Source organism: Zootoca vivipara, chromosome 5 (genome assembly GCF_963506605.1).
Source record: "Zootoca vivipara chromosome 5, rZooViv1.1, whole genome shotgun sequence".
Classification (NCBI taxonomy): domain Eukaryota; kingdom Metazoa; phylum Chordata; class Lepidosauria; order Squamata; family Lacertidae; genus Zootoca; species Zootoca vivipara.
This window is the reverse complement of record NC_083280.1, coordinates 88,334,695-88,354,883: the sequence shown is the minus strand read 5'-3', so window position 1 is coordinate 88,354,883 and position 20,189 is coordinate 88,334,695. Positions and strand designations below refer to the sequence as shown.

The 20,189-nt window shown below is 43.5% G+C and overlaps 1 protein-coding gene across 3 annotated transcripts in view; it reads right to left on the bottom strand.

Annotated features, from left to right (window-relative positions):
* The window catches only part of ERCC6 (ERCC excision repair 6, chromatin remodeling factor), a 51,302-nt gene extending 43,964 nt beyond the window's left edge, over window positions 1–7,338 (bottom strand). For all 3 annotated transcript variants that reach the window (XR_004693885.2, XM_035137758.2, XM_035137760.2), the window contains exons 1-4: window positions 7,271–7,338; window positions 4,807–5,225; window positions 3,276–3,396; window positions 1,927–2,032 (exon numbers count right to left, since the gene is read on the bottom strand). Coding sequence is in view for 2 of the 3 variants with exons in the window: in XM_035137758.2 (XP_034993649.2) it covers window positions 1,927–2,032; window positions 3,276–3,396; window positions 4,807–5,222 (643 nt within the window). In the remaining variant the exon portion in view is untranslated. The remainder of the gene's footprint in view (window positions 1–1,926; window positions 2,033–3,275; window positions 3,397–4,806; window positions 5,226–7,270) is intronic.
* Between the last annotated feature and the right edge of the window lie 12,851 nt (window positions 7,339–20,189).

Below are 20,189 nucleotides of genomic sequence, written 5' to 3'. Positions count from 1 at the left end.
CCTGAATCAAACCTGGCCATGATAGCACACATCTTAGTTACTTCTAAATTGGATTATGGTAAAAGATCTGGAAAAGACCCTGGTGCTGGGAAAGACTGAGGGCACTAGGAGAAGGGGATGACAGAGGACGAGATGGTGGGACAGTGTTCTCGAAGCTACTAACATGAGTTTGACCAAACTGCGGGAGGCAGTGGAAGACAGGAGTGCCTGGCGTGCTATGGTCCATGGGGTCATGAAGAATCGGACACAACTAAACGACTAAACAACCATGTAGCCCAGAGGGAAGTCAACCTGGAAAGGCAGCCCATCTAGAAGGAAAACTCTGATCCTAAGCCTCCACTGCCTTGCGGGATATCTTCGGGAGAAGAAAAGAGTAAACACAAATCCGAAGTGGACACCCTATGGTGGTTAGATGGCACCTTGTATGCCTCCAGCAACTCCTGCAGCTAACCTGGTGCCAAACATATTTCTCTGCTTTTCCTTGGACCACATCAGCAAAGCTGAGTGGGAGATCGATCTCTGCGCAGCTCAGGACCTCCATACACACTGTTCAGGCTTGTGCTCCAGGGAGGTCACTTCAGGGCTGCTAATGCAGCATATGACTTCACCTCCGGAGACACACTTCATTGTCTCTTGAAACAGACAGATGCCAACAATGTAGTCTACACCAGACTTACTTTCAAGGGTCCTAGAGAAGTTTCCATTGGTACAGAATGCAGTAGCTAGGATGTCAATGGGTGCTTGCCCTCAGGACCGTATGACCCCTACTCTGCAACAACTGTATTAGTTCCCAATTTGTTTCAGAGCACAATTAAAGGTGTTGGTTTAGCTTTAAAGCCCTAAATGGCTTGGGTTCAGGTTATTTTGAGGACTGTCTCCTCCTGCATCAGCCTGCCCACCCCCTAAGATCCAGTAGAGAGGCCCTTTGGTGTGTTCCAACTGTGATGGGCGCATGATTAGGAGAGACAAGGCCTTTTCAGTGGCTGCACCAAGACCACCTGATGAGGTACATTTGGCCTTTCCTATTCCGTCTTCTCCTGTTTGGTGAAGACTTTTCTATTCTGACAAACTTCTGTCTTGCTGTGCAGATTGTCTTTTCTGTGGTGATTTTATCTGCTGAACTAAACTCTGTTTAATATGTTTTTTATTGTTGTTGTATCATGAGATTGTAACATTTTTATTGCTGTAAATCAGCATGAGTGCTGCAATTGAATGAGAAGGGTGGTATATACATTCTATAAAAAATGAATAAAAATAAAAGGAGCAGCATCAGAAATCTCAGTAAGAATGCTTTCAACAGAGCAGAAAGGGAAAATGGAAAGGACTGACAAGACATAAGGGCAAAACTTCCAATATCTTTGCAAAGCTTTGGTTCTCTAATTTAATAGCCAATGTTCATTGATACTTAAAAGGTGGGAGACCCCAGCTGGAGCTGTGAGGAACAAAAAGTAACAGCTCTAACAACAATGCAAGACATACTGTTGTGCTTGTGTTTACTGCACATAATTTTCTTTCCACATATTAAAAATTGTGTATGTTGATTGATAGCACTTCACTGAAAGATGTAATTCAATCATGGTATTTGTCAACTTAAAACATTTTTTTTGCAGCTCAGCTAATTTGATTAACAGTTTCAATTTATTAAGAGCAAAGCTCTAGTGATTCTAAAGAACAACCATCCCTTCTGAACTGAACCAAGATTTATTTTCATCCATGAAGATTCCCATACGAGTGCTCAGATGAGCAATTCTGCAGGTGCAGAAAATTAAAGAGTGCTAAATCTCTCTAAAAAAACACACACAACTCATTGACGTTAATAAACTTCAATAATAAACTTGGTGTATTTTTCCAAGCATAATATTAAAAGTTGATTCCAAATCAAAGTATTATACCAAGATGACCCAAATAAATTATCATTTTCCTTACCGACATCTTCCTCAAAGTCAACACCATCTATTTCACCAGAAATTTCTTCTCCAATAATTATTTGAAGGCGTCTTTGCTTTGCTTTGATCTTTTTCAACTGCTGCTCCTGAAATCATGAGAGAATACAGTTAAAACAGAGTAGCAAATTATCTGGGTTATATCCAGTTATTCATGCTGTGAGAAGACCTATTAAAATAAATGGGCTTAAATTGGTCATGTCCACCGAGTTCAATTGAGTATGACTTAGTAGGATTCAACCCTATGTTCTCAATGATGACAACAAATAGCAAGACAGAATGGGAACAGTACTTGCTTCATAAACATAATCTGTAAAGCTCACTTAAGTTTTTGTTCAATTCCTAAGGGGGAAGGAAAAAACAACAACATCTACTTCTTAGGTGAACAATTTGCATTTGATATGTATAAATGTAAAAAGAAATATAAAAACATGTTTGCATATTTTTTACAAATAAAACAATTGGGCCAACTACAAACACATAGAACCCTAAAACAACCCACATTTTACTTAAAGCCGAGTTTTAAAAAACAAATTCTTAGAACACACTGAAAATAAGATATTATGTGTTTAGTGCAGCTTTGCCCAACCTGATGCCTGCCAGATGTTCTGGACTACAACTTGCATCTGCACCAGGCAACAAGGCTGGTGCTGATGGGAACTGTAATCCCAAACTTCTGGAGCACACAAAGTATGGAAAGACTCATCTAGGAGAACAGTATTCCATGACAGAAGACAGCCAAGAGAATGCCCCTCTTTCTACAAACCCCTGAAGGATTTATGGTTCATAACTTCAACTTGAACCAAGCCCAGAAGGCAACACAGAGCCTACACAGATGTCCCAGCACTGATACAATTGGTAGAATTTAATGTCATGCTATGAGGAACATTCCATCTTGCCAGATGGAACAATCCCTCTGCCCCCCCCTGTTCTTGGGGTTCCCCTGACCCCAACTCTGAGTCAATTTTGGTGGGTGCAGGGGGGGGATAGGATGGGGGAAGGCACCATTCCAACATTCCACAAGTGGAAGTCCTTGGACTTAGGGGCAAACCAATCTATTTGTTGCATCTGAAGGAAATAGAAATAATCTGACAGGAAGAGTCCTCCCCTTCACTACTGATAATGGGTTTAAAGTACAAAACAACTTAAGGGAACGGCAACCTACACCTACAGCAGTTAGTTGAAAAATAAAATAATCTGACTCATGAAGCCAGAACCAGCAGATTAGCTACAGTGAGAATTGTACAGAGTTCTTTAAGATACAAACTTAAAAATAATGATTTAAAGATGATTTAACACACTTCAGTCTTACAATAAGGAATTTCCCGTTACCTTGTTGTATTTTTGCCGCTTCACAGAATCTAGTTTTCGGTTAATATCTTTATTAGTGGCAGCTTGTGGAGTAAATTGCTCAATAATTGCAGCAATTTGTTTCAAGGATGTTGTACATGACCTGAAAACACAAACCTAATCATCATCTATTGAGCACCAATGAGTAGCTTCAAAAACTGAATACAGATAAAAGCATATTCAACGCAAATACAAGGCAACGTTCAAAACTGAAAACCCAATATTGTTTCTATAAATAGTAGCTGAAAAATAGATGCTCACAAAACCTGCAACTTTGAAAATATGACCATCATATAACAATGGTCCCTAAAACATTTTTACTGTGCTAGCAGGAGGAGGAGGAGGAGACACTTGGTCAATGAAATCTCACTAGAAATTATTTATATTTCAATTCTTGCTTTACATTCAGTATTTTAGAGTAAATTGAACTTTGATCAGTGGTGCCTGCAAATCCCTGCATTTGTCCATGTGGCTTGATTTCAAACTGCACATGTAATGGAAAGCACCTCACCTGACATCAGGTGACTGACAGGTAGGCAGCCCTACCCACTTATCAAAACGGCTTGAGGGGTTGGGGGGGGGAGTAAAAATCTGGCCCTTCACCTGAAAAAGATTCCCCACTCCTGCTTTAGGGCAGTGTTTCTCAACCAGTGTGCCTCCAGATGTTTTGGGACTACAACTCCCATCATCCCTAGCTAGCAAGACCAGTGGTCAGGAATAATGGGAGTTGTAGTCCCAAAACATCTGGAGGCACACTGGTTGAGAAACACTGCTTTAGGGTATTAGCATGAAGCAGGAAGAGTAATTCAGTAAAACAGAACTGCCAACCTTCCATATCCCAAGGCTCAAATCCTTTTCATACAAGAGAAAGCAGCTACAAATGCAATCCTGAGCCTAACAAAATTCATGACAAAGTATGCACTGACTTTAATGCAACACAACAGCAGTCTAAAATTGTAGCAATTGTGGCTGGTAATCATGTAAGCAATTATGAGGAGAGCAAAACATTTCTTCCTTTCCATGAAGCTGTGATGTTTTGGCAATGCTTTGTAATTCCACTAATGGGGCACTGTTCAGGTTTTCTTCTGCCAGCTCTGGTCCACAAGCTATTTCATAACCAGACTGGAGAAGATCCACTGGCTTACCTAGCATAAATGATCAGTGATTTCACTCAAATTTTTCTCTGAGCTGGCTACCCAGAATGATTGGGTTCTGAGTATTTGCGTAAATAAACATGTTGACATTTAGTGGACTGAAATATATTTTGGAGTATGTTGGCAGATGACTAGGACAGGGCTTTTAGTTTACTTGATGAAATGTGTCCTGGGGCTTCTACAAATGTGCCATTAATAGGGTGGAATAGGGCTATGCACACAGGGAACAAGGTTGATTTGTGCAACAGGACTTTCCTCCAACCCCCCCCCCCCCGAGCAGATTTAAGGGGGGTGGGGGCACAGCACAAAGAGAGGGAGAAGACTTCAGTCTGCGCATGCAAGACTCAGTTGAATCTTACCTCAAGTCATCCAGTACAGACTGGTATTCTTTTTCTGCATCAGCAATTTGCACCGCCTTGTTTGCTTCATTTATTGCATTGTCTACCTGCTGAAGAACTCCTTGTTCCAATACTTCCTGGTCATACACATCAACTTCCAGGTCTCTGAGTTCATCTGCCTGAGCACCACGTGCCACAGACTGGATTTGCTGCCTGTCGATGAGCAGCAGCGGTCCCTTTCTCAGTGCTCCAGAAGACGGACCTGCTGCTGCAGGTAGCTTGCTTTCCAAGGCAAGAGCTTCCTGATGGTCTCCCATGTGACCTTCACTAGGAGGCAAAGGGCCTCTTTGTTCGGCTTCCATTAGTCCCGTATTACCTGAATCACTCCCAATAGAAACATGATTCCCTCCTTCCGGCTGATGTTCTTCGGCAGGCATCTTCTGCTCATAAAAGAATTACAGTTTTAAGTTCTGAAGCTTTGTGACTAGAAGCAGACAACCAATAAAAGTTCACCTTCAAGCAGGATCTCAAATTGGTCCCATTTCCTTGGAGTGGATGGGTTAAGTCAAGGGGCTAGACAATACACCTTTCTTAAGCACCTTCACATACTGTATTTAATTTCAGCCCCCAAATCTCACCAAGAGATGCTGTAGTACTGTAGAGCCTGACATTCAAACCCCTCACAGTGAACCTCACTGGATAAATTCCCAAGCCTTGGTTCCCAGGGAGCAAAATCTCTCATGCAGGTTCACCAAGGGGATGGCAGATAAGATTTTAACAGACTTTTAATATATACGTATAGTATTAGTTCTATGAATGAATAATCCTTTTCAACTGATTTCTCCTCCCATGCTTTCTTCAGCTGTTCTTATTTTTATCTCTGAGCCTCTATTGGGGTAAAAAGGTTGGGTATAAAACAAATATATAATCATAATTTCCTTGGCACAATAAAACTATGGCACATAATTCCCTTGGCACAATAAAACTATGAAGACCTGCCTTACTCGGCCGTTATGTAGCCCTCTGTATTTAACACAAGAGCTGTGGGCAATTCTATATAGCAACACGAAAATAACTTTTGGTGCAGCGATGGCAATTAAAAAAACCCTGCTGCAAATGGAAACTCCCCCCCGCCAATTTAAACCTTGAATTTGCAGTCCCATGGGGAACAGTGGGAAGAAGCGAATACAGGCCGAGGTTGGGTGGCCATCTGTCATGAATGCTTCAGCTGAGGATCCTGATGACTCTCAAAATTGCTTCCAACTGTATGATTCTCCAACCCTGCTGATCTGCCCCTTGGCTAAGGGGTGCCCTCCTGCAAAGCCCTGGGCATCGGGGGGGGGCAGGGAGAGTTGGGGGGAGAGGGGAGGGTTGATAGCAGGCCTGGACTATGTATCGACACATCAGCCAGGACTGTTTTGAGGGCTTGCCTGCGCCTGACTCCCTCCTCTGCCAGTGCCCGGAGGAACAAGCTGCATCAACACAGGGCCAGGCCTGACAGAGCTTGTCCCTCCCTCCGCTTTCCAACATTGCCATGTATCTGTGATGTTGGGCTGGTTAGGTGAGAAGAGGCCTGAAGTGGGAGAGGAGGCGGATGGGAGAGAACAGGGGGAGGAGGAAGTGCAGAAGGGAAGCCCTGTATTGGGAACTTTTTTGTTTTTTAAAAAAAGTTTTAGTGTGTTCTGATATATGCTGTGAGCAGGGCCAGATTTAGGTTTGATGCGGCCCTACGCCACTGGAGGTAATGGGGCCCTTTATAAGTCCAGCTGTCCTTTGTCAACAACAAATTGTCGCTGTTTTTTGTGTTATTATATGCTATATGGTAATTTATGGACCTCATAGGTATCTCAAGCCATTTGCCACTGTTGCTGTATGTAGGTTTTATTTTATTTGTTTTTTATCTTATGTTTTGGAAATGTACATCCAGGTTTTTCTCCCCCTTTAAATTTTTTTTGGGGGCCCCAAGAGAGGGGGCCCCCTAAGCTATATCTTGTTTAGCTTATACATAAATCCGGCACTGGGCAAGCCGACCAGAGTGGCTGGGGTATAAACAATAAAATTGCTATTATTAGGGAATTAATTAATATTATTAGGGAAAGGGGGAGGGGAGAGGACAAGTGGGGTTAAGGAGAAGGGTGGGGGAAGAGGAGAAGGGAGGGATAGAGGTAGAGGAGGGGAAGAGGCAGGAGATGAGCAGCAGTGGAGGGGGCCGGTTTTGGGGACCCCCCCAGCTCTTCCAACTGCGTTCCCCCCCCCGAGCCGTGGGCCCAACTTCTTTCCAACCGCAGCCGCGCGCCCCCCGCCTCAGACGCTCTGGCGACGGACGAGGGCCTTCCCTCAGCGCCTACAAGCTCGGCCGCCATCCTACCCTACCCCACCTCACCCGGACCCGCGGCGACGAAGCAGCGCCAGGCCCACCCAGCTCCCCCCCCCGAGGGTGCGGAGGCCCTAGGAAGGCGCCCTCCCCGCGCAGCCTCCTCCTCACCTGCCCCCTCACGGAACAACCGCGCGGGCCTGGCGAGCGCCACTCCGAAGGTTGTCAAAGCGCACGGGCGGCGGGTTTGCGCACGCGCGCGGGAGGGCGGGGCGGGAGTGTGCCCCTCCCTGGCTCCGCCCCCTGCTTCCGGTTCCACCGCCCAGCTGCCCGGGACAGCGAAGGTATCAGCTGGGCCGCGCGGCGTCTCCGGTTACGGCGCTTCTTCGTTGTCGTTATTGTGGCGGGAGCTTTTCGCTTTGGAATTCCCTGCAGGCCCCTTCGCCGTGCAATTTTTTTGGAGGCGTTAACTAGTTTTCTTTGCTATTTTTTATTGGGGGAAAAATATTATGCATTTTGTGTCATCATTTTGGTTGTTTTTGTTTCTTTTTTGATCTTTGGGTGAAGGGCGGTCTACAGATATAAATAAGTACCCAGGTGCTTGGAAAGTTGAGGTGACTTCTAAACTGCTTTAGAGTTTTAACTAAAGTTGAACTGTGTGTTTTTCTTCTTGTTTCTACGGTTTTTTCTTTGGTAAGCCACTTACCAAAGTGTTGTGTTTTTTAAAAAACACAAAAAACAAATACATTTTAGGAAACTAATAAAATGTGACAGCCTTTAAAGGTGCCACAAGACTAACATGGCAACTGTACTCTCTCTCTCTATATATATACTGTATATTCTAGTTGGCATCAGTGTTGGATTTTATTTATTTTATGTATGTGGTAAACTGTTTGAAGATACCTGTCTTGGTTTTAGCCAGCAGGAAGAGTTTTCTAAACACCACGTGAATCAGTACTGTTGTTTTTTCTTCTGTTAGGCAAGGAAAATGATGTTCCTCTTATTTGCGTTGGGAGCCAGGAAATTAAGAGCCAAGTGTGTGAGCTTAGAGTGTCTTTTATCTCTCGGCAGCAAAGTTTCCCTTCCTGAATTCTTTAGTTTCATCTAGCAGCTGATAAATCTCACTCAGGTATACAGTTCCCAGCCTGCCTAGTTAGTATGATTTCACCTCATTAGAAAAAGGAAAAAAGGCAGCATTGACTGGAAAGAAGTTCCAGATGCTAACTTTTGTGGTTGTGTAAGAACCAAGTAAAATCATAACCGTGTTCATCTACTTCCAAAGAAACATGAAGCTTGGGTATATTTTCTGATAGGGTTGTATTGCCTTCAATATTGACTTGCTGCATAGCATCATAGAGTTGGAAGAAAACTAACCCAGCCCCCTGCTGATGCTGAAAGCTTGCTGCTACACCATCCCTGATAGGTGACTTTCCAGCCTCTGCTTATAAACCTTTTTCCACTGTTAAACAACTCATAATGGCAAGACCTTCTTCCTAACATTTAGTCTTAAAAAATCCCTTTTTTCTTGCCATTCCTACCCTCAAGACGGAAACACCACCTATGTAATGGTATTTCTGCCTCATCATCATCATTTGCTAGCATTTCTCTGTCATTTCCACTCTGCAGACCTACCGTTTCCTTGATGTTCCTCTTGTTCTCAACATCTCCCACAAATCTGAGCTTACCAGCATTGGTGGCTCATTTTTAGTTGTCCTTCAATAGGAAGGAGTGACCAAGAAGTATCCCAGGTCCCCACAACATGGTAGAAACTGATGCATCCAGTTAGGCAGAGAGGGCTGCCTTGTTGCAAGTCAAGAACCTTGCAACCTCCACCCCTGTGGAACACAGAACTATCTTATATAGATGCCTTCCAGAGTTCTAGTTACAGGTAGGTAGCCATGTTGGTCTGCCGTAGTCAAAACAAAATTAAAAAAATCCTTCCAGTAGCACTTTAGAGACCAACTAAGTTTATCATTGGTATGAGCTTTTGTGTGCATGCACACTTCTTCAGATACACTGAAACAGAAGTGGGTGATTGTCGTTAACAGCCGTCAACAGGTTTACCACTCCTATCAGCCAATCACCAATTCCCACCACCCATCTGAGTAATACCCTTCCCCACCCTCTCACTCTATATAAGGGTCTGGTGACTTCTGTTTCAGTGTATCTGAAGAAGTGTGCATGCACATGAAAGCTCATACCAATGGCAAGCTTAGTTGGTCTCTAAGGTGCTACTGGCAGGATTTTTTTAAATTTTGTTTTGACTACGGCATTATTATCTTATACAGAGTCAGACCATTGGTCTGTTTCAGTACTGGCAGCATCTTTCCCACCCATTGAGCTTGACCTTGAACCTGCAACTAGGGCAGAACTCAGCAGCTCAACGGCTACTATTGAAAGAATTGCACTGGCTGCCAGTTAGCTATTGTTAGTTCATAATTTCAGTGTTCTAGCAAAAGGCCATGACAAACCTGTAGCAATAGTATTAAGGAAATAATGCAGAATATGCATCTCTACTTCTAAGCCAACATCCATGATGTAAGAGAGAGAAGATAGCAGAAACGCCAACAAGTTTAAATCTAGCTTGCATTCAGATTAAACCTCTAAATCACCAAAAACAATTGATAGTGATATCTAACTCCTTTCTTCTGATTCATTTATTTTTTAGCTTTGTAGGTTACGAAGCTGTTATTGTCACTCAAACTGAACCATTTGGGCCTGGGTGTACCATTTGTGTGAACAAAGGTTTCGAAAACAAACTCTTGGGGGCAGGCTAACAGATAACGAGTGATGTCTTCCACCTGAGGTTGGAAGACATAGTCTGCGTATGGTCACCTTGTGGTGACCACCCAAGACTGCAGTGGACATCACTTGGAAATCCAGCTCAATAAAGGCACTTCTTAAGGACACTAGCAAGAGTTTGCTAAGATAACCAGTAATAAAATGTTCTATTCTCAGTGGATACCAAGGGGGGAATTTGGTGTTTCTAATTAGTTGCAGATTCCTTCTGGATTCTATCCAGAAGAGTCAGTCCCTTAGTTGATACTTAAAACGTAATGGACCCCTGACAGTTAAGTCCAGTCGCGAACGACTCACTTTACTGGCCGAGGGAGACGACATTTGTCCGCAGACAGTTTTTCCCGGGTCATGTGGCCAGAATGATTAAGCCATTTCTGGCGAAACCAGAGCAGCACATGGAGCAGCACAGCCTTCTCGCTGGAGGGGTACCTATTTATCTACTTGCACTTTGACGTGCTTTTGAACTGCTAGGTTGGCAGGAGCTGGAACGAACAATGGGAGCTCACCCCGTCGCGGGGATTCGAACCGCCGACCTTCTGATTGGCAAGCCCTAGGCTCAGTGGTTTAGACCACAGCGCCACCCATGTCCCTCAAGTTGCTGATACTCACTCAAGGTCAATGCAGAACTCAGTTCTGGAAAATAATAATAGTCCAATAGCTATTGTGATAAGTTCAATATGCTGGTACAAAGCCCTAAACAGCTTGGGACCCAGAATACCTAGAAGTGTGTCTCATTCCTTTTACAGCCAACCACTCACAGTACTGTGCAGGAAAAGGCACTCTGCAGATACCATCTTAGAACGTCCATTCCATGCAGTGTCAAAATTGGGCCTCTATTGTGGTGGCACCTACCCTTTAAAATGTCCCCCCATTACATTTCAGAGAGGCATTCCCCACTTTCAGCAAGCATTCTAGCTGGAGATGCTTTATCCCAGTTGGTCTGTGTATTTCGTTGGAAATCATTGTGGGTTTTTTTAAATAAGCAACCGTTTAAACTATTCTTACATATGCAATTGGTTTTGTATATTTTTATTGTATTGTGAAATCGCTTTCAGATCCCCGCTTCTTACACCTCTTCATTGTGAGAGCTGCTCATTTATTTCTGCTCAGTGCTCTGCAACACTAAAATTCTGATGAAATTAGATGACATCATTGATTGCCCACTGTTATTTTTGGAAGGGGGGAGGTTCTAGTGTGTGGCTTCATTGACAGAAGTGGGAGTTCTGGTCACATCATTAATAAAACATAGGAATCTTCTTGAGCCAGGAATAGAAGCAACAAGTATGTCTCAGAGCTATGACAAAGTAATGAAGCTAATAAATCAAGGTAACAGAGAGACATTTAACTATACAGAAACAATTCGTTTGTTTGACAGGTGATGGTTGCTGCAGCTTCAGGTGCTGCTGGGAAATCAAACTCCTGTGCAAATTAGTTAAGGAGTTGAAAGCATAAGGGTTGCTTCCGCAGTTGCATCTTAGTCTGGAACTGCTATCCTTCATTCACTTTGTCCTCCTACCTCTTTTCAGCTCTTATTTGTGGTGATTTCCCCCACCCTTCGAATGTGGACGAAGTACTGTTGGTTTTTTCCAGAGCTTTTCATTAGGAAGACTCTCCTCTGGAGCGAGCCAGCAGTAAATCACCCCAAGCAAATTGGAGTTAACTCTTTGTTAGCACAAATAAGGGGATCTGCACAGGTGTGTCGGGCCTAACTCACCTCCAGCAGGTCTTGCCCCCATGAAGCAGTTGCTGCGACTGAAGGTCCCCACTTTCTCACATGGCCTAAGTCCCGACCTTTCCAGGGTTTTCTCCAAGCAATTGGAGACTGCACCTGCATGCTGTCTTTGCTCTTCTCGCTTCATGCCTCTTCTGGTTCTGGGATACCAGTGGGATGGGGGAGCCTGTCGCAGCAGGAGTGAGAGACACCTGTGCCTCTTCACCTGCCAGACTCATCTCTGCCTCTTGACCTCCCTCCTCCCACTCTCCTGTGACTGCTTCTGGTTCCATATTAAAAATCACTAATACAGATTACAACCCCCCCCCCATTCGCCACTACTAGCCAATTGCTCCCTTTCTTCCTCGGGACAATAGGATTGGATGAATGCAACGTGACCTTGAGCATGTGCTCCTAATCTGATCACAGGGCTAGTTGCGTAAAAAAAAATTACTGAGAGGAATGAAGATACAGTTTTCCATTGTGTATATGTGGTTTTGTTTTACTCTCCCCTATGTTCCAACCTATGTCAGTTTGAAGACTGCATCTATTGAATTGACTACTAGTGAATTAATAGAAAAACAGGAGGTGAGGTTGAATTTTGCATGCGTATGAGATATATTCAAATAAATGGTGACATACAATCTCTGAGGCTTTAAGTCTGCTGCTGCTTGAAGGACATGGGAGTGTCTTTGTACTTGTGTTTTTTAAAATTATGATTACAACTTTCCTAATATAAAGCTAACATGTGCTTAAAATCCCATATACAGTGGTACCTCTGGTTAAGAACTTAATTCGTTCCGGAGGTCCGTTCTTAACCTGAAACTGTTCTGAACTTGAAGTACCACTTTAGCTAATGGGGCCTCCTGCCGCCGCCGCTGCGCGATTTCTGTTCTCATCCTGAAGTAAAGTTCTTAACCTGAGGTACTACCTCCAGGTTAGCGGAGTCTGTAACCTGAAGCGTTTGTAAGCTGAAGCATTTGTAACCCGAGGTACCACTGTACTTATACGGTAAATAAGTAAAACAAAACTAAACAAAAAATCTGCAAACTGCACATAAGTGGCCTATAATTTCCAGTCATTGCTCAAGATGGACAGCAAATTATTATTTAAATGAACTCCTTCAACTCATACTTCCTTGTGGTGCCATGGTTCCCCACACCCTTGTGGCAATGCCCAGCTGTCCAGGGATATAGGGAGCAATGTGAACTAGATGATTCTCAGCATCCTCCATCTCTGGTACAGCAAAAATTCTCAGGATTCCTTCTTGCCATCCCATCTCGCAAAGCCTTTGGGATGGAGGGATCCAGGAAGCCTAACGGCAAGGACTAAAAGCCGTAGTACGTGGTAGATAGCAATAATGTCATTACTACACAGCAAAGCTTAAGAACTTGATATGCTCCTGCCCCAATCCAGAGTCCAGCGCATTTTTTATTTTCATTTTTGCAATGCTCAGCAGATTATGAAAAATAATCTGGCTAATCTGAATTAATACTTCCAGAGCACACTTGGGCAGATCGGCCTATTAATACTAGGAAACCATTTGCATCTAGGAGAAGGAATGTGCTGACTCACAATAATATTAAATACTGTAATGAGAAAAGCTTTTTGGGGGTTTATTCCCCCCCCCAAAAAATTATTCATTTTGTAACAGCAATTACAACAACAACAACAAAAACTGTACACTATAACATAACAACATAACAAACAACAATATAACAATATAACAGACAAAACAAAAACAATACTTCTTATCTTGCCATCCATTTCTCTAGCCATTGTTGTGTGGGCTTCCCCACATCCCCCCTATCTGATTTTCATTTCATCTCATCTTTAGCAGTTTCATATATCATGATCCTCAACATTTTTTCACCTTAATTATTACTATCATTTCCTCACATTATCAATAACATAATTCATAGTTACATTCTTTACTAACAACTACTTCTAACCCTACAGCCTAAAAAGATTTTCCTTCCAAAGATATCCTGAAATTTAAATACAGTACTGCAATATTTTTGTAAATAAACTTTAAACTTCTTCCAATCTTCTTCCGCTATCTCTTCCTTCTGGTCCCGGATTCTCCCAGTCAGTCCAGCAAGTTCCATATACAGTGGTACCTCTGTTTATGAACACAATTGGTTCCGGAAGTCTGTTCATAAACTGAAGCGAACTTTCCCATTGAAAGTAATGGAAAGTGAATTAATCCGTTCCAGATGGGTCCGCGGCGTTTGTAAACCAAAAAATCATAAACCGAGGTGTTCGTAAACCGAGGTTCCACTGTAGTCCATCATCTTCATTTGCCATTCTTCGATGGTTGGTAATTCTTGTTTCTTCCAATATTTTGCTATTAATATTCTCGCTGCTGTTGTTGCGGCATACAGGGGAAAAGTGGCATATTTTTTGGGAATTTCTTCCTCAACTATACCAAGTAAAAAGGCTTCTGGTTTCTTAATAAATGTGTTTTTCAACACCTTTTTCAGCTCATTATAAATCTTTTCCCAGAAGTCTTTTACCTTGGGGCACGTCCACCACATATGATAAAATGTTCCTTCCATCTCTTTTTTTAAAATATATTTTCTATTAGAGCGTAGTGTATGCAATCATACCCTCTAACACAGTGTTTCTCAACCTTTTTGGGGCCACGGCACACTTGTTCCGTGAAAAAAATCACGAGGCACACCACCATTAAAAAAGTTAAAAAAATTAACTCTGTGCCGCCCTATATTATAATTATGATTGTAAGAAACACTTGCCAAATATTGCTTTCCGGCAGGTCAGTGGTGTGTATTGGCGGCCGCCAGGCTCGTTTGCACTGAGCTTTGGGAAAGAGGAGGAGAAATATTGCTTTCCGGCAGGTTAGTGTTGATTATTGGCGGCCGCCAGGCACGTGACAATGCAAATCGCCCTTCTCGTCGCCGCACTAGTGTGCCGCGGAACAGCGGTTGAGAAACGCTGCTCTAACATTTCTCCAGTGAAAATAGAGACATCCTATTCCATCCCCTCCCCACCAACATTTCTCTGATGAAAACAGGAATGACCTAAGGAAAAGTGGGACATTCCGAGATCAAATCAGAAACTGGGATGGCTTCTGTAAATCCAGGACTATCGCTGGAAAATAGGGACACTTGGAGGGTCTGTGCTATGTGCTGTGAAAGTACCGGTACTGTCCTTCAACTATTTGCAATATCAGATACACAGTCCTATCCTACCTATTCAGAAGTAAGTCCTACTGAGTTCAGTGGGATATATTATGGGGTGGACAACGCTAGGAGAGGAGAAGAAGGGAGGGGAGTTCTATTACACAGCCAAATGCCATTGCGTTAGTGAAACTGCTTCATTTGGATACCAACCCAAGTGTGCAAAGGATGACAGTCCAAAGGATTTAAATTGCTTTCCTGAAAGAGTTAAAAGAAATTTGTGGCAACTGTTTGCCTGATTTCCGTAGTTTTGCTTGTGAACCCTGCAGAGCTGTTACCTTATTACAGCAGATTCCTGCACAGAGCAAGAAAGATTTCTCAAGGTGCTGTTTAAGACTTCCTGGTTTGTGCCGGCAAATTGTTAATCAGTCTCTGACAGCATAAATAAAATTAAAGGGTTTAATTAAAACTAATGAATGAGTGAACAGAGAATAGGCAGCATGTTCCACTGGCAGAACCTTGATGCTCTCAGTAATTAAAGTGTCACAGAGCAGGGGATGTCTTAGAAATGTCAGAACTGCAACAGAAAAAGATGCCCAAACTTCCAGAACAGCTTGAGGGTTCATGTAAACACTCAGTAATCATAAAAAACCCAGTGGGAGCATTTTTTGCACGTCCTGTCTCCCTAAAGGCAGGAGATGGTGAGCATTCTTCTGTTTTTCAGCGATCCATTTTCTTACATTCTGTGCAGCAAAAATTCCTCGTGGCTCATAGATAATCACTATAATTCCTGGTCTTGATGTTTGAGCATGGCTGCTCTCTGCCTAAAGGGCACCAAGCTTGGGGTAATTACAGAAGTCCTGTTAATTCTGGGACTGTCCCTGAAAAATAGGGACGCTTGGAGGTTATGATATTGCTTCTGTATCAGGAGATAACAGTCGTCCTTATCAAATATGCATCCCCTGGCTTTGCTGCTTATCTGAAGCCACTCTATTAATGTTTTCATATTGGGAAGATTTATGGGTACAGTGGTACCTCTACTTATGAATAACTCTACTTACGAATGTTTCTACTTACGAATAGAGCTCCGTCCGCCATCTTGGATGCGGTTTAGATAGGATTTTTTCTACTTACGAATTTTTAGATAGGGTTGCTTCTACTTACGAATTTTTTCTCCCAATGCATTCCTATGGGATTCGACTTACAATTTTTTTTGACTTACAAATGTGCGTTCGGAACGCATTAAATTCGTAAGTAGAGGTACCACTGTACACCTGAAAACAATTCAGTCAGTCTTCACGTTAACTATCAGTCCAATTTGCTGAAGTATTAATGCAACCGACACCTTGGGCAACAAATCCATCTTGAAGTAAATTTTTTGCAGGGAGTTGGGCCTCATCCTCGGCATCAGAGTCACAAAAAATTAATTCGGCCTCACCTTCCTCTCCCCCACTCCATTCGGCCTGCCCCCCGCACCGCCCCGATCAGATTCATAAGAGATTTGCACGCATCACCGATACAATTTACTCGCCGTGGAAAGAGAAACCTCAGCAAGTCTACGAAGCAAAAGGCATTTTTTAAGTGATCTGTGCTGAAGCAATTCCCTCCACAACAGGTATAAGCAAGCCCAAACTGATGCTTTCTACACAAATGATTATAAATAAAAGCCAAAATTTTGTCAAACTGATAGTGTAAGTGTAACATATGAGTCCCTTGGTATCGTTTGAAGGAAATTAACGTGGAGGGCCAAAGAGATGGAGTCTGCAGTATGCAATGCTCCAGAGGGTTGGCTGAGATTTTGTTCCTGGTGTAGCAGAAATAAATGCTCTTGGCAAACCTTAGGGGGGAAATAAGACATATATGTAAGTAAGATTAATCTGTAAAGCTGGCATCTATCATGAGTCATCTTTTACATTATAAGCACTGGAATACACAAGTTGGTGCAGGTCAGATGTGTGCAACTGCAAGGCTAGGTTGAAAAACACCTGTGTCTCCTTACACCCGGGACCCAGGTGGCGCTGTGGTTAAACCACTGAGCCTAGGGCTTGCTGATCAGAAGGTCGGCGGTTCGAATCCCTGTGACGGGGTGAGCTCCCGTTGCTTGGTCCCAGCTCCTGCCAACCTAGCAGTTCGAAAGCACGTCAAAATGCAAGTAGATAAATAGGAACCGCTGCAGCGGGAAGGTAAATGGCGTTTCCATGTGCTGCTCTGGTTTGCCAGAAGCGGCTTTGTCATGCTGGCCACATGACCTGGAAGCTGTACGCCGGCTCCCTCAGCCAATAATGCGAGATGAGCGCGCAACCCCAGAGTCGGTCACGACTGGACCTAATGGTCAGGGGTCCCTTTACCTTTTATTGTTCCATGGTACTGCCTGCCCAGCATCTCCATCAGAGTCTTCAGGCTGTGTACACACCGTTAAAAAAAAACCAGCCCCAAACCAGAATCCTGCATATGATATGTGATGGAATTGAAAGGTAGTAAAAGGATTTTTGGGAAATGATATATAATGAGTTGAAAAAATAACCTTTGCTTTAAAACAACAACAACCCTGAAGCCTTCCTTTTAGGAATTCTAGGTGCCGAAACCCCAAGGGAGCAGAAAAGACTATTTATGTATGTGACCACAGTGTCCCAGAGATGAAAAGACGAAAAAGTCCCTACCAGAGAAGAATGGCAGACAAAGTTGATGGACTATGCTGAAATGGATAAAATGACTGGAAGAATCAGAAATCAGGAAGACCAAAATTTTAATAAGGAATGGGGGAAATTTATAACTTGTCTTAAAGACCACTGTAAACAGTTAAAATAATTACTTGGTAGGATTAGAATATCACTTGTAGTTTAAGGGTGAATTTTGGACACAATTGGAGATGTAAAAGATTTGGACTATCATAAAAGATGCAGAAGGAAATGATTAACAACAGGACTCACAAAGGGGAGTGTGGAAGTCCAGGAGATTCCTTGGAATCTTGTTTTTGTGATTTATGTTTGATATATCTCTGCAAAATATTAATTTGAAAAACCAAATAATTTTTAAAAAGAAAACACGCGCACAGAATCCTGGGAACTGTAGTTTGCCCCTCACAGCACCCTCAACGAATTACAGTTCCCAGGATTCTTGAGGAGGGTGGTGGGGAATGCAAAAGTGCTTTAAACGCATGGTCTGTACGCAGCGTGCAACTGGGTTGGTGTTTTGCAATGACCTAGGTATCTCAACTCGATCAACCCTGATCAATGGCCATCCAACCTCTGCTTAAAAACCTCCAAGGAAGGAGAGTCCACCACCTCCTGAGGGAGACCGTTCCGCTATCCAACCACTCTTGCTGTCAGAAAGCTTTTCTCGATGTTTCGTCAGAAGATAAGGCTATCTGTTATCACTGGCTGTTACGTTTATGCTTTACCTCCACCGTCAGAGAGAGTATTTGGAGGGAATGCTACTGCACTCAGACCTTGCTTGTGGACAGGGGTGCCAACTTGAATAAAATAGAGGGGCACAGGTAAGCCCTGCACCATTGATCACAGGACATACACTATTTGAACAGCAATGCCCATCAACCGGTGTGTGTGTGGGGGGGGGCAGCCCTGAAGGGACCTCGGCCCCTGGAGGTTGGGCACCTATGTTTGCGGGCATCTGGATGGAAACAGGATCTTTGGCTAGCCTTTGCCTGATTCAGCAGGTTCTCTTTACGTTCTTAAAAGGTTTTCTGTATAGCTGAACAGCTCAGTTGGTTAGATCATGGCGCTGATAAGGCCAAGGTTGCAGGTTCGATCCCTGTATGGGACAGCTGCATATTCCTGTATTGCAGGAGGTTGGACTAGATAATCCTTGGGGTCCTTTCCAACTCTATGATTCTATCATTCCTGCAGTTGTCTCACCAACCATTTACAGCTAAGAGTTCATGCAGACTTCCTTTTGCACCGTATTTCTAGGCACAGATGTCCAGACGTTAAAGCTCCATGTCTGAGTTTGGTTTCTTTCTTTCTTTCTTTCTTTCTTTCGAGACCTGTGTTTTACCGCTGAATCGGTGCAAATGGCAATCGGGTTTTGTTTTGTTTTTGCTCCGATTACACACCAGGCAATCTGCTGAAGTGGCCAAGGGACAGCAGCGTACCTTGGCAATCGTGTGTGTGTGTGTGTGTGTGTGTGTGTGTGTGTGTGTGTGTGTGTGTGTGTGCAGCCGGGAACTCCCAGGCCAGAGGCCCTCCCCTCCCCTTGTCCACAAAGCACTGCATTGTTTCACAACACAGACGTCCTGAACTCTGCAGCTGTCATAACACTCAGAAACTTCCCCTTTCTTCCCAGACACAATTCCATGCAACTCGAGCGCCAGCCTTTATTTAGCACATTCTCTCCGGCCGCCCCAGAAGATGCTCATCTGTCTCACAAAACCCTCGTGTTTTTCAGCACCAGCAACCACAATCCGGAGTGCCCCAATTTGTTTTCAAGACCTGGTGACCTTGGGAATATTGTAACCAGACACAAGGGTGCAAGCATCATCCTTCGGAGACCCCTACCAGTGTCACCTCACATTCCTTCCTGCCCCTCTTCTAGGATTAAATAACAGGGTGATTTATCTCTCACCTAATTGGACTGGATTATTTGTCAGTTCCATTCTCATCTGGTTTGATTCCTTTCACCTTGTTTTCTTCCCACAGCGCAGATGTGGATCAACAGCACTCGCTGGTGATTTATTAAACACTGACGTATGCAGCTCCCCAACTTGAAGGAGCCTGAGCACATTTTATTATATTTAAGCATTTTTTTTACACTTCCCTTTCGATTCGGTTCCCAGGGCGGTTTGCAAAAAGGGCAAATCGTTAGGATGTAAATGCAAAAATAAAATAAAATAAGTGAAATGCCACCAATTATAATAAAACAGCACACCATGGCTTCAAACTCCGACTAGAAAGCTTAGGGAAATAAAGATGCCTTTGCCTAGTGCCAAAAGACCAATCAAGTAAGTCCCAGGAAAACTTCTCTGGGGAAAAAGCAGTCTGCGACTGACCCTTTCTTGGGCACCACCTGCCTCACCTCCCCGGTTGGGGTCTCTCACTGGAGGCCCTTCACTGAATATATGAATAGACACATATGGAGACAATTGGTTTTTTTCAAGTGCCCTGGTCCTAAGCCATGAATGGATTTAAAGGTCAAAACCAGCACTTTGAAGTGAGCCAAGAAGCTGACGGAGAGCCAGGGCAGTTGGCAGCGCACACAGATGTAATATGATCCTAACGCTCCACCCCAGTTAGGAATTGGGCAGCTGCATTCTGCGGTTAACTGCAGTTTCTGAACAGTCTTCAAAGGCAGCCCCATGTACAATGCACTACAGTATTCTAACCTGAGGTTACAAGGGCATTGATGACGGCGCCTAGAAGATCTCTATCCAGACCAGGCTTCCTCACCCTCAGCCCTCCAGATGTTTTGAGACTACAATTCCCAT